General features: G+C 46.4%; 1 protein-coding gene across 6 annotated transcripts in view; it reads right to left on the bottom strand.

Moving 5' to 3' along the window:
* Window positions 1-14,803, bottom strand: part of SYCP2L (synaptonemal complex protein 2 like) — a 905,846-nt gene that overhangs the window by 591,919 nt on the left and 299,124 nt on the right. For all 6 annotated transcript variants that reach the window (XM_063923155.1, XM_063923158.1, XM_063923156.1 and 3 more), the window contains exon 10: window positions 2,992-3,134. In XM_063923155.1, the coding sequence (XP_063779225.1) occupies window positions 2,992-3,134 (143 nt within the window). The remainder of the gene's footprint in view (window positions 1-2,991; window positions 3,135-14,803) is intronic.

Here is a 14,803-nt window from a genome sequence, read left to right as displayed (position 1 = left end):
TTTAGAGTCTCCAGGGTACTGGCCTTTTTTGCAGGCAGGGTTAGCCCTTGGTCTTTGCCTAGCATCCCTGAAAGTACAAGTTTATGCACTATCAGTGTAGTTTCAATGAAAGATCTCTATTACAAGAGCGTACCTTTTTTTAAGGAATACTCCATATCCAGTCTCCCTTTGCTCATCCAATGGCCCCCTGGGAATTATCCCTGGTCCTGCAAGTTCTTAAGACTTCATTTCAGCCTTTAGAGTCATTGAACCTTAAGTGGCTGTCGGCAAAGGTGTTCTTTCTCAAGGCTACTGCCTCTGCGAGAAGGGCGTCTGATTTGGGAGCACTTTTCTGTCGTACTCAGTTTCTGATCTTCCATCAAGATCGGGCAGTTCTCCAGACAAAGGTGGGCCACCTTCCTAAGGTGGTGTCCAAGTGTTTTCTAAATACGGAGATAGTGGTTCCAGACTTTCAGTCCTCGGATCTGTTGGCTTGAGAGGCTTTATTGGATGTGGTCCATGCACTAAGGATTTACGTGGAAAGTACCAGAGTGAACGGGAAAACGGATTCTCTATCCTGTATGGAGTCCATAAGCGAGGTTGGCCAGCTAGTAAACAAATGCCATCCGGGTGGCTTCGCATGACTATTGCAGAGGCTTACATTCGAGCTGATCTTCCTGTTCAGGATACAGTCTGTGCTCATTATACACGTTCAGTAGGTCTCTCATGGGCGGCTCGCTGAGGCGCTATGGCTGAACAACTCTGCAAGGAAGCTACGTGGTTTTCTATTAACACGTTCCTGAGGATTTATGCCTTTGATACCTTAACTTGGTATTTTTGGTAATTACAGCAGAGTGCAGGCCATTGTTTCTTTCTTGCTAAAGATATTTTTGGTAATTACAGCAGAGTGCAGGCCATTGTTTCTTTCTTGCTAAAGATATTTTTGGTAATTACAGCAGAGTGCAGGCCATTGTTTCTTTCTTGCTAAAGATATTTTTGGTAATTACAGCAGAGTGCAGGCCATTGTTTCTTTCTTGCTAAAGATATTTTTGGTAATTACAGCAGAGTGCAGGCCATTGTTTCTTTCTTGCTAAAGATATTTTTGGTAATTACAGCAGAGTGCAGGCCATTGTTTCTTTCTTGCTAAAGATATTTTTGGTAATTACAGCAGAGTGCAGGCCATTGTTTCTTTCTTGCTAAAGATATTTATGGTAATTACAGCAGAGTGCAGGCCATTGTTTCTTTCTTGCTAAAGATATTTTTGGAAAACAGAAGGCAAACAAACAAGATAACAGAAGGACTGCATTACAACCACAAAACTCTGGAACTTTATGTGGCCTCTCCTCGCCTCAAACATGAGGACACCAAGACCAGGCTTACCACCTCTCTGGCTGAGAACTTCAAGTCTGCCCCTGGGCCTAACCATCAAGATGAACATGGAACTGTGGGGGAAGAGCACCAGGACCAGGCTCAGCAGGGACATCCCCATTGCTTCTGAGTAAGCCACCCACATTCTCCTACCCACCCGTATTAAGATCTGATCAAAAGAATGTTATCCCAATTTTACTTCTGCCGCTAATTACCTACTATTGTGTTTTTTTTTCCATTGCTCGCTTCACCCCACCATGTGTTTTTCCTGTAATGTTAACCTCCACTGATTGCACACCTTGCCATTGTGCTCTACATGCAGGGTACATCATACTACTACATAAGCATCAGTTTTCCCATATATGAACTTGGCCCTTGTATGGCTCACCTACCACAGTGTAACCTTCAAAGTGTGCCCAACATGGCTGCCCCATATGGTACACTTGTGGATGGGATGAAAAATACATGGACCTTGTGGTTTTGTTGGAACCCTACTCTAAACTGTAGGACTCTGAAATCACCCTCATTTTGTGTCATCTCTTCTAGGGGTGGACTATTCCACCTTGGGTAATCCTACGCTGAGCGCCCAAGATGGCTGCCGCACTTGGTACCTTGTGAGGGTGGAATACACAACCCTTGGAAGTTATTACCCAAAATGCCTACACCAATCCTGCATTATGCTTTGTGTGTGCTTAAGGTTTTCTTTTATGTCTGGGTTGCTTATCTATTGCTGTATTACTTAAATCTTCTGTATTATGTGTATTGTTTTTGATGTCTGCAAAGCGCCTTGAGTCCTGTTGGAGAAAGAGCGCTATATAAATAAAATTATTATTATTATTATTATTCTCAAGATGCTTCCTTTAAGCGTCAGATTATCCTGTCTACTCAATAGCATCCCCACTCTTAAGGGAAACTGCTTTAGGACATCCCCAATGTAAGAACTGTGGGTCACTATGGACCCTGAAGAAGAAAACAAGAGTAATGGAAGAAAAAGAGTTAACCATGGTAAGTCTACCATAACTCTTGTTTTTGTTTAAATTGGAAAATGTTCAATAAATATCCACAAAAAAAAGTTGGATTATAGAGTATCATGGTCATACAGTTCGGATGTAACAAACAGCACATAAGCCAAAAACAGTAGTTACGTTCTTATCAAATTTCACAATATGTTTCATAATGATCTACAAATTTCCAATTGCTCTTGATTATTGATCAAATGCAGTGCTATGAAGAGTATTTTAGGATATATCCTGAGATACTGCAGCATGGGTGGCCAATTTAAAAGTACACAAACCAAATCATTAACTGGTTATATACTGTGAGATCCTCGTGTTTGACCTGACTGACAAGATGAGTGACCAGTTTAGCCATGAATAATATGTACAAAACTGCACAGATCCCCACTACTGTGATTTCCCATCCAGAACAAGAATGGTTTCACTGTGATAGCCAAGAATGAGATTCCAATCAAAATATAATCCAGGTTTCATTAAACTTACCCTCACTCTCTTTCAAGACATACATCGTATCAGTTACTAGTCAATCTTTAAAGCTAATAAAATTTGGCATTCATATGTACGATTGTAGGCTAATAATAAAAAAAATAACCACACGATATCACAATGTACTGTAAATTATGCATACGGTTTCAAAGTCCTTTTCGTTGATATCCTGGAAGGCTTTCGCAATACAGCCATCTTCAAACCATCGAGTAGCAAAATTATCCCTTGTTTTTTTTGTTGCCATCCTGCACAGGACTTCAGTCATCGCAACCTGTACGTCATAATCTATATTGAACAAGGAAATAAATTAATACCATCAAGGAAACAATATGATGTCTGATTTTGAAGGTTATCAATTACCTGGTTAAAAAAAAAAAACCCAGACGTTTTACATAAGCAACTAATCACAGTTGCAATATGTGGCATTTCATTAGATTTTGTGGAGCAATAGGGAACCTTCCAAACATTATTCCATTCAAATATGCAAAACACAGAAAACATTTTGCTTAACTAAGAATTTCTGCTGTGCTCTAGAAAATATTTCAGATAATAAAATCCTAAAAATGTATATGTCCATTAACCATATAAGCAAAAGAGCTAAATGTAAGAAACACCTATAAAGTTTCCGTTTCTTATAAACGCCCCAAAAATTGTATACATTAAAAATAAATAGGGGGGGCGTGGCCTGGCAGGCATGCAGGGAGGACGTGTCTGAGGGGAGCTCCCTCACTCAGCCTCCTAAAGTGACTATTCGCCTTATTACAGCACCTATTTAGCTCTCCCTACTCCCTACATCCCGCCCCTATCCCCCCTGTACCTGGTGTGTGAGGTCCCGGAGCCGGAGGGGGCCTCCTGCCTCCTTGTGGGTTGGGGTCTGGACACCCACCAGAAGCCGGGGGCTCAATTTTTACTACGGCCGATGCCAGGAGTTCCCCGCTGTGGGAATCACTTCTATATCTCCTCCGCCCGGCCTCCTGCTGTGTCCGGCTCCCTCCACCTCTACGCTGCACTGATTGCCTCCTCTGTGTGCGCCTGGTGGAGCGGAAAAGAGCTCCGTTTACTACGTCCGGCCAGAGGCCTATTTCCGCCCGCCGAGCCGGGAGCTGTAGTGACGGCGGCAGCCGCCGCACGCTCCCGAAAGCCTGCATTCGGACCGGATGCCTCCGCAGCTGGCCGGGAGGTGCTCCCTCATGCAACACAACCCAGGCGCCTCCCGTTCCTCTACCCCTGACACCCAATCGGCTGTACCTGTGAGGCGCTGGGCCCTGGAAGCTCCGTCCTCTCCTGACGCCGGCAGCCATTTTGGAAAAGGGCACTGCGGAGCTACTGCCTCCCACACTAGCTGGCGATCACGGAGGGGTTTCTAACTCTGTAATGCAGTAATCTTTTCAAGCTGTTCTACACGTACGTTCCACCATGCCCAGAAGTAACAAAAAGCAACACGGAGCGGATTTGAGCCAGAGCCTGAAAAAATTTGCTTACTCAAAGGCTCCCTCGCTGCCTGATATATCTGATTCAGAGGACTCAGATCATTCCCCATTGACCCCGAAAGATCTGCAAAGGCTTTTCCGTGAAATTCAGGAGACGAGGAAATCAGCCTCTCTTAAGGCTGACGTTACCGATCTTGGAGACAGAACGGACCACTTAAGAGTCTAAAATGGATGAGGTGGTTGCCCTTCCACCAGGGCGTGGGGGATGAAATTCAAGGTCTGAAGCAGGAAATGCAACTAGTCCTAGAACGCCAAGAAGACCAGGATAATAGGGCGCAACGAAATAATCTGCGCATCCGAGGTGTCCCTGAGGACGTTGATATGACGTCCCTACACGATTACCTTAAGAAACTGTTTGTGCACCTGTAGCCCTCAACTCCAGTAGATCAACTCTTGTTGGATAGGGCCCACAGGGCTCTCCGCCCTCGCTCTCAGGATTCAGCTCAGCCTAGAGATGTTATTCTGCGATGCCATTACTATTCGGCTAAAGAGGACCTGTTCAGGTAGGCTAGGAAGCTCTCCAAGCTGGAGTTCCTGAGACAATCTCTCCAAATATTCCAAGATATTGCACCTAGCACCCTGCTTAAAAGGAAAGAATTCCGACCCATTACCTTGGCTCTCCGGGACAATGGCATTCGCTATAGATGGGGTTTCCCCTTTCGCATTCTGGTATGGCATCACAACCGCCTCCACTCGGCCAGGGATCTAGCCGAAGCTAAAGGACTCTTACGGACCTGGGTCTTTCCCCGCCTCCGGCCTTGTCCGAGTCTCCACGGCGGACGTGCGAGGCATCTTCCATAGAGTCGACTGCCACTCCGAGACGGTCTCTGAATCGAGACTGGTCGCGAGTACCCTCTGCACGGAAGTCTGCCTCTGCTGGACCCCCCACCTGATGCCTTACGTGTTTAATTATTATTTAATTTCTATAATGTGTTACTTCACCGCATGTTTATTTTGTAGAGATGTACTTTCTCTCTTTTTCCATTCCACCACTGGCCCGACTTCCCTTATACCTGGCGTATACTCCTAGCTACTTTGCTTCTATTACCGTAGCCGTGTATGCAGGGAGGCTATAGGGCTGAGGCTCCCCTTCTGGGAAATGCATCCCTCAGTACTGGAACTGACACCTTTTGTTTTATTTGCCGTTTGCTAGTGCTATCCTCCGCCTATGGTAATATTTGTTTCAGTTTTGGATAGTCACTATTATCTTACTTGTGGTCCTATATGGTAGTGGGATTTAGGAACAGTTGTTTAATCTCTTATCCCCTTAACATTGGTCCCTAGACTCAGGACACACAATGGTAAGTGTCCGCTGCTCTTGATGCCCCTGGCCCGGCCAGGCCGCGTCCCCATAGTTGGGTCTTATACCAGAGTCTGGTTGTTGTCACTTAGTGACCCCTTTCTATTGTCCCCTGACCGGCACGCTAGGCCAGATGTAGTTCTTTCTGATCTCCAATCTTCCCCTCTCCCCTACTCTTCCCGTGTCTTGTTTCCCCTGTTTCTGTGTTCTTTTTTTCTTCTTGTTCAGATGTGTAGAAATGTCCGATTGCCATGGGTATTTACAATGTTTTTGCTTTGGTTTGTTACAGGGCTGCGGTGTCCGGAGGGAGGTGGTGAGGCGTTCCGAAAACTCGCTGGTCGTGGCTCTTAAAATCTATTCCCACAATGTTAAAGGTTTGAACAGCCCTCACAAACGCACCAAGCTTTTTCTCTCCCTTAAACAGGCCAAAGGCGATTTAGTTTTCCTACAAGAAACCCACTTTAAGAAATCCCTCCACCCTGATTTAAAGTCTAAAGCCTACCCTCTTACTTTTTATGCATGTGATGCTACACACAAGAAAAGGGGGGGTCTCCATTTTGATAGCGGCCCACCTTACGTTTGAATTGGTGGACAGTCATGTAGATAAATCAGGTAGATGGCTCATTCTTATTGGGAAACTAAATGACATCCTATGTACCCTTGTTAATGTCTATGCACCAAACCAGAATCAGGCCGCATTCTTTAGGAGGTTGAATGTACATTTGACTAGACTCATCGGCATCTCTTGCCCTGCTAGACCTTTTGAAACACCAGTTGCTATTTGATTCTTTCAGGCTAACTGACCCTGTGACTAAAGACTATACTTTTTTCTCTTCTGTAAATAAGTCCTATTCTAGGATAGACATGATCATACTCAGCCGAGACCTGTCCTCTAAACTTAAATCTACTAGTATACTAGGATATGGTCCGACCACTGCCCGATCACGGTTGATCTCCATTCTATTGCCCCCCGACCCCTCCAGCCTCTTGGCGGTTGAATGTTTCTCTATTACATAGTCCGGAAGTTACTAACCAGATGAAATGCTGCCTCACTGATTACTTTTTACTTAACAACCTTCCGGAGACTTCACCTATTACCCTATGGGAGGCACATACGGCTATTTTACGTGGCCATTTGATTAGTCAGGCGTCCAGGTTTAAAAAGTCCCAGGAGGGGGGCGTGGTCTGGATGCTGAAGGAGGCAGAAGTGTCTGGTGGGAGCTCCCGAGTTCCTCAGCCCAAACTGATCATTTTCCTCCCTTCTGTGCCTCCTTAATAATCCCACCTTCTCTGCTACCCTCCTTGTGCCCCCCGGCTAGGACCCCTGAAGTGCCGCGGAATCGGGGAGCAGTTTTAACTGCTCCCGCGGATTGCGGCCTACGGGGCTAGGAGAAGCCGGGGCCTCGAGTTGAGCTTTAGGCCGGGGACGGCTCCGGGACCCGCTGCTCGGGCCGTAGACGTCACTAGGAACTCTGTCCTTTCCGCTGCCGCTGGCCGCCAGCCGCGGCTAGACGCGTCTCCCTGTCCCCGGCTCCAGCTTATACATACCCGCCCGGCGGGGACCCGGCAACCCGACAAGCGAGACGGCGCTGGAGGACGCTCGGCGGCCATCTTGAAAATATCAGAAGGTACTGGGGATCTCTTTACTGCGGGGCCGCTGAACGGGACTGCAGTCCCTAAATTAATACCTTGAGGCGCCTGAGTGAGGGGAAGGGGAGGGGGACCCATAAGGCTAGGCCACACAGGACTTGGTGCACTATAAAATCTGTCACAGTGCCCCCCTCACCCACCCATCCAACCACCAATTTAGGCGTTTACGTCGGCTGATACCCTGCTTGGTGGCCGGGGGTCCCGCAGTTACACCCCCATCGGGCCATATCGGATATACTGCCACTGCAAGTGGACGAATGGGTCCCTAACCTTATGCTTGCCTGCCTGATGCCACCCTAAGACCACGTGGGGGCTTTTGCACGGCGACGACCCTCATGCTTCAGAGTGCCGAGGATATGTGAAAGAGCAATTCTAAACCGCTTTATTTAAAGACCGATCTCATGGTGAGAGGGATAAAGAAAAAAAAGGCCAAGACCAAGCCGGACGCGATCTCATCCCCCGCGAACCGACACTCATCAGATTTGCGTCAGTTCCTAACTTCTCCAACCTCAACCCCCGCTACTACTTCTACTGTCCCGACCTCCCCGAGTTTACACGACCCGGTGGAAGACATGGCATCCCCTGGGACTCCGGTGCCCCCACAGGCCCTCTCTCTGTCTGCGGAGATAAGCGAGATATTGTCTCATGTAAGGACACTTCCTACGAAACAAGATTTCTCAGCCTTGGAGACTCGTCTACTTTCCACCATCACTCAGGAAGTGACAGCGCTCCGACAAGACATGTCTCAAATCGCAACTCGAGTTGATGTCCTGGAGCGCCATGAATCATCTACTGTGGATTCTCTGACTACATTTCGGAAAGTGCTATCTCACCAACGGGACGATATTTCCTTCCTTAAATCACGTATGGAGGATATGGATAACCGCGGCCAGCGAAATAACATTAGAGTCAGGGGCCTACCTGAGAGTGTCCAGCAGGCGGACCTGGTAGCCGCCTTATCTAAGATATTTGGAGAACTTATTGACCTGGACCCGAACAAGGACATTATATTCGATAGAGCTCACAGAGCCCTCCGTCCTCGGGGTTTGCCCTCCGACAGACCACGAGATGTGATTTGTAGGCTCCATTATTATGTCCAAAAAGAGGAAATAATGAGGTCGGCCCGTCAACTAGACAGCATTGACTTTCAAGGCGACAAGATTCAGATATTTCCTGACCTTGCCTGGTCGACCTTACAACAATGTCGTGCCTTGAAACCTCTTACAGACTCCTCAGGAAACTCGAGCTGAAATACAGATGGGGCTTCCCTTTCTCCCTCCAGGTCTCTCATGGCGGTAAAGTCGCAAGTCTCTCTAGACCTTCGGATTTACAGGCTTTTTTTAAGATCCTGGGAATCCCTCCAGTTCCGGTGCCAGACTGGGACGCTTTTCACCACCTGCCGGACTGGCTGTTGTGCTCCCTCCAGATGACGCGTGGCAGCAAGTTCGTTCCCCACGGATGCGGGGAGCTACTCCTGGTCCACGTCTTCCGAAGCCTCCCTGAATGAGAAGTCTCGTCCCGAGAAATGTATTTGTTACCTATGTTATACATTGAGTCTTTTTCTCTCTTAATAATGTTATGTGTTGCTCACACGTGAGATCGGGTTTTGTAATTGGGTAATAGTGTGCAAATGCTATGGTTTCATGAAACCTGAGTCGATAATTTAAGGATAATCTGTACACTCTTATACAAACATGTACACTTATATATTTTTATATCTTTTTTTTTCTTGTTTCACTTGTGCCTAGTGCACACCTCGGTAATACCATACATTTATCTAGATTCTATCTTGGGGGTGGTCGCTGTCCTGAGCCCCCCGCAGGACCCCACTATGCTGCATCCCCTGTCTCTTTGGATCGGGAGTCGGCAGGATTCCGCTCCTGTCCTTTTTGCAGCTGTCCTTTTTGTAGTAGTACCACTTCTGTTTAATGTTCAAGTACTTTTTGGCGTGGTTTCCCACGCCGCATCTTTTTCTTTCCCTTTCCTTGCTTTATCCTTTTTCCTATCCCCCCCCTTGCTGTTCTCCCCTCAACTTCCCTAGGGTCTGCCGTAGAGAAGACTAATGTGAAGCGATTAGATCCGTCTGATAATGGGGGTGAATGATCTACACGTAACTACCCTTAATGTCAAAGGGCTGAATGTTCCTGAAAAAAGGTCTAAACTTCTCAGATGGCTTAGAGATGAGAAAATTGACGTTGCTTTTATTTAGGAAACACACTTCAAGATAGGACACGTGCCGTCCCTAAAATGTCACTATTATCCGCATGTTTTCCTGTCTAATAATTCTGCCGGTAAGACACTAGGCGTGGCCATATTATTGGCTCGCCATCTGCCTGTCCTCAATGTTGCCTCCCACAGAATAGCTGAAGGTAGGGGGTTGCTGGTGAAATGCGACATACATGGCCAACGTTTCTCTTTCTTGAATATATATGCTCCTAACGCTAAACAACCTTCCTTTATATCCTCAGTCCTAGAAGACGCGGAACCTCTTTTAGAAGGGGTGGTCGTGATGGGAGGTGATCTGAATTGGACCCTGGATCCCCGCCAGGACAATTCTAAAAAGATTTCCTGCAGGCCAGAGAAGGAGCATAGGGGAATGAGACGTGCCCTGCTCGACCACCAGCTGATCGATACATGGAGACTGACACACCCTACTGATATAGATTACTCCTTTTTCTCACACCCGCACCAGACATATTCCAGAATTGATTACTTATTTTTGAGTCACCGACATTTACATCTTCTGTCTGATGCCTCTATAGGACAGATTGTTTGGTCAGATCATGCCCCAGTGAACCTCACCCTACGCTTACCTCCCAATACACATCGCCAATGGTCCTGGCGTTTTAACGACACTTTCCTGCAGGACGCAGACTGTAAGTCCCGAATCGATAACGCTCTAGACTCTTACATTTGTACTAACGACTTAAATGACATTTCCAAAGTCTCAGTCTGGGAAGCTCACAAATGTGTCATCAGGGGGGTTTGTGTTCAAATAGGATCCTTCCGCAAAAAGCAGAGAGAGAAACTTCGAGATGATTTACTGTTTAAGATACAATCTCTCGAGCTTCTACACAAAAAATCCCAAACCCCACAACACTATGCTGATCTCGAAACTGCTAGGGCAGATCTGAATAAGTTACTCTCTGACGGAGTCAAGTTTTCCTATAGGAAGTGTCGTAGCAGATACTATCAATGGGGCAATAAGCCTGGAAAACTACTAGCCAAAGCACTTAGAGAACAACGTGCTCTTACTTTTATTCATACAATTAAGAATAATCATGGCCAATCCCAACACCAGACACCCCACATAGCCAGGGCCTTCAGAACATATTATTCCACTCTGTATAACCTCTCTGGCCCAACCGGAAGAATTGACAGGTCGTCCCATCAAACAGCCATAGCCGACTACTTACGGGCCTTACATTTCCCCACGCTAACCACAAAAGAAGTAGAAGATCTTGATGCCCCGTTTTCTACTGAGGAGGTTCAGAAAGTTATTGAATCCTCTCCCAATGGCAAGAGTCCCGGCCCTGATGGATATACTATTGCCTATTACAAAGCTTTTAAAGAGAAATTAGTCCCTATACGCACAAGAGCCTTTAAGACCATATCAGATCAATCGCCTTTCTCCCCACAATCACTCGAAGCCCATATTGCAGTTCTACCCAAGGAGGGTAAAGACCCCAGCCTTTGCTCCAGTTACCGGCCAATCTCACTATTAAATATAGATATAAAACTTTTCGCTAAATTGATTGTAAACCGCCTTAAACTATTATTACCTGGCTTGATACATGGAGATCAAGCTGGATTTGTTTTAGGCCGAGAAGCCAGGGACAATACCTCTAAAGTGCTCAACATGATTCACTATTCCGGCCAGCTTTCATCCCCATCAATCCTACTGTCAACCGATGCCGAAAAAGCATTTGACAGAGAGGACTGGGACTTTCTGACTGGTATACTGAAACATCTGGGACTTGGTAACGTCCGTCTTCACAGAATCCTATCCCTCTATACCTCCCCGTCCGCCAAAATTAGGATTAATGGCTCCCTTTCTGACTCCTTTCCAATTTCCAACGGCACACGACAGGGATGCCCATTATCCCCATTGCTCTTTGTCCTTTGCATGGAAACATTAGCCTGAAGTATTAGGGCTAACCCAAGTATTTCGGGTTTGTTGGCAAGGGGGACCGAATACAAACTGGCATTATATGCCGATGATCTACTCGCCATAATCACAAATCCGGTCACCTCTTTACCAAACTTGATGCCGGAGTTTGAGAGGTTTGGAGCCCTCTCTAACTTCAAAATAAATTATTCCAAATCTATTGCCATGAATTTAAATACTCCTCCTGCTATAGTAGAAAGCCTGAAACATGCATTCCCTTTCACCTGGCACGATCATAAACTAAAATATTTGGGGGTGTTACTGACCAACGATTTATCCAAATTGTTCTCCCTAAATTTTAAACCCTTATTGACTAGGCTTCGCCTAGACTTCCTGAAATGGAAGAAACTAAGACTATCCTGGTTCGGAAGGATTAACGTTGTCAAAATGAATGCCCTCCCTAGGATTTTATTCTTCTCCAGACCCTTCCGATACACATCCGCCTGCTCTGGCTCCGTGACGTCCAGAGTCTTATCCACGCATTTGTATGGGGTAGTAAAACACCCAGGTTCAAACACGACATTTTGTTCAGGAGAAAACATCAAGGGGGGCAACAACTCCCACGCGGTGCACCTGAATAGGATTCTGGAATGGACACGTGCCAAAGACCGCAAACAATGGGTCCTCCTAGAGGAGGGCTGTCTCCCACATTATATTGAAATTGCACCTTGGCTTCCTACTCTCCCGAGGGTTTCACACCCCACGGTCTCCCCCACGCTCAAATTATGGGCAGCGCTAAGATCCCAGAGCCATATATCCTCAAAATGGTCCCCCCTAACCTCCCTTCTCTATAACTCCGAATTTGCCCCTGGCTATCGAGGGACTGCTTTCGCCCCATGGACCGAAGCCGGGATTTTTAGAGTTGGTCAGCTGGTGAGCTCGGGCAGGGTGCGCTCCTTTTCAGATGTTCAGTCTTCTTGGAACCTACATAGTGCTGAGTTTTGGAGGTTCCTGCAGGTTCACCATTTCATATCATCTTCTAAGAACCTCTCTGACATAACTAGGGACCTCACCGGGTTTGAAAAACTATGCACCTCTCACAGTTCTCCCACACATACTATCTCACAAATCTATACGATGATTATGGAAAACTTTTTCCCACAACCTCCTACCTTTCTGGCTTCCTGGGAGAAGGAATTGTCGGGGCTACCTACGCAGATTAACTGGGATTCCGTATTTAAGAACGCCCAGGCGAGTTCTCTATGCATATCGACATTAGAGACCCTCTATAAACTTATATATAGGTGGTATAGGACTCCTCGTGTTCTCAATAAAATGTTCCACGCTCTCTCGAATCTGTGTTGGAGATGCAAAAACGCCCCAGGGAGTTTTATACATATTTGGTGGGATTGCCCTCTTATAACTCCATTCTGGGCAGAGGTATTTAAATGCACCGAACAGATAGTGGGAGATGAGATCCCGAAAGACCCAGGTTTCTGGCTCCTCAATCACAACCCCGCAGGAACACACTCCTACAAACATTCCCTGTTAAGACACCTTAGCAACGCAGCTAAAGCGGTTGTTCCAACCCTCTGGAGATCCACCTCTCCACCCTCGATTAAATTATGGTTCACAAAGGTTGATTACTTTTTAGACATGGAAGACCTTGTCTCCTTCTCATCTGGGAAAATAGTTAATTTCATAGCTATTTGGTTTCCCTGGTACGACTTTAAGGACACACCGCTGTATCGGTCCTACATGATGACATAACCCTCCTCATAATTATAAATATACTCATATTTATACCCGTATCCATGCTCATATCCATATCCATATTCCGACGATGATGTCTCTATAATATGGCTTAGACTCATAATTGGTGGGAGACGCCCCTCCGTCCCCCAAATAGACTGCCCCTACTGCGCAGACTCTCACACCTGACTCTGCCCACCCTAATTTTCCCTTGCTTCTCCTCTCTCCCTCTTTTCTTCTCTCTCTTGTTCCTCTTTCCCATTTTTCCATGCTGTTTTGTTAATATGTTCCTCTTTTATAAGTTTTAATGTTGTCAGTAATGCAGACAGATTATTTTTCTACTAAGGGCGCTCTATGTGTAGCGTACTGACGTATATATGTAATGTGATGTTTTTGTTCTCCCTCCTTTTGTTTTTGAAAAGCATTGCTGTAATGTTTTGTCTGCTGCTTTAACTAATAAAAACAGTTTACACAAAAAAAAAAGTCCCAGGAAGCTAGCTTCCTTTCCCTTTCCACCAAACTTCAGACCCTTGAACGTCAACATAAACTCTCCCCTACCCCTTCCAACTTAGAGTCCTTACTGCAAGTGCGGTCTGCGGTCTCGCTATCTATTACAGAGCGTACGGCAAAGACTCTCCAGAGGCTTAATCAGACCTTTTATGAGAAGGGTGACAAAGCCGATAAAATCCTGGCATCACGCCGTAGAGCACAGCGGTCACGGAATAATATCCTGGCGGTGCACACCGAGTCTGGTGGGGTCACATATGCCCCAGAGGGTATAAATAGGGTGTTCCGGGACTATTATGCTAAGCTCTATAATCTATACCCAGCTGACTCAGGCCCCGGTCCCCCAGATGCCTTAATATCAGAGTTCTTGCATCGGGCTAATCTCCCTCGGCTGTCTGAATTCGACTCTTCGGAGCTGAACAAGTATATAACCGATGAAGAAATAGCTGCCGTTCTGAAGAATTTCAAATCTTCTAAAGCTCCGGGTCCTGATGGCTTTACGGCCTCCTACTATAAAAAATTTGCCTTCATTTTGGTCCCCCATCTCAGGGTACTGTTTAATGCTGTACTTCATGGCACCCCTTTCCCGAGTAATATGCTGGAGGCCAGGGTTATAGTTATCCACAAAGAGGGCAGGGATCCTCGAAATTGCGCTATCGGCCGATATCCCTATTGAATTTGGATATCAAACTATATGCAAAAATTTTGGCTACTCGCCTCAATGGTGTGCTCCCGGGTCTGATACATTATGACCAGGTGGGATTCATCCCTGGACATCAGGCCAGGGACAACACTAGGAGAGCGATCGACCTTATCCACTTATTGAATTGCAGACAAACCCCGTCCATTATCCTTTCTCTCGACGCTGAAAAGGCGTTTGATCGTATTTCATGGCCTTTTTTATTTCAGACACTACATGCGTTTGGGATATCAGCGGAATTTTTGACGGGAGTCTCTGCCCTATACTCCTCCCCTATAGCTAAGGTCCTCACTAACGGAATATTATCCCCTCCCTTCCCGCTATCCAATGGCACGAGACAGGGGTGTCCTCTCTCCCCGCTAGTGTTTGCCATTTTCATTGAACCCCTGGCCGCTATGATAAGAAAATCTGACGGAATTAGGGGAGTGAAGGTGGGCTCGCAGCAGT

Source organism: Pseudophryne corroboree, chromosome 5 (genome assembly GCF_028390025.1).
Source record: "Pseudophryne corroboree isolate aPseCor3 chromosome 5, aPseCor3.hap2, whole genome shotgun sequence".
In the NCBI taxonomy this organism is placed as follows: domain Eukaryota; kingdom Metazoa; phylum Chordata; class Amphibia; order Anura; family Myobatrachidae; genus Pseudophryne; species Pseudophryne corroboree.
The sequence above is the reverse complement of the archived record's forward strand: the minus strand, read 5'-3'. Positions and strand labels throughout refer to the sequence as shown.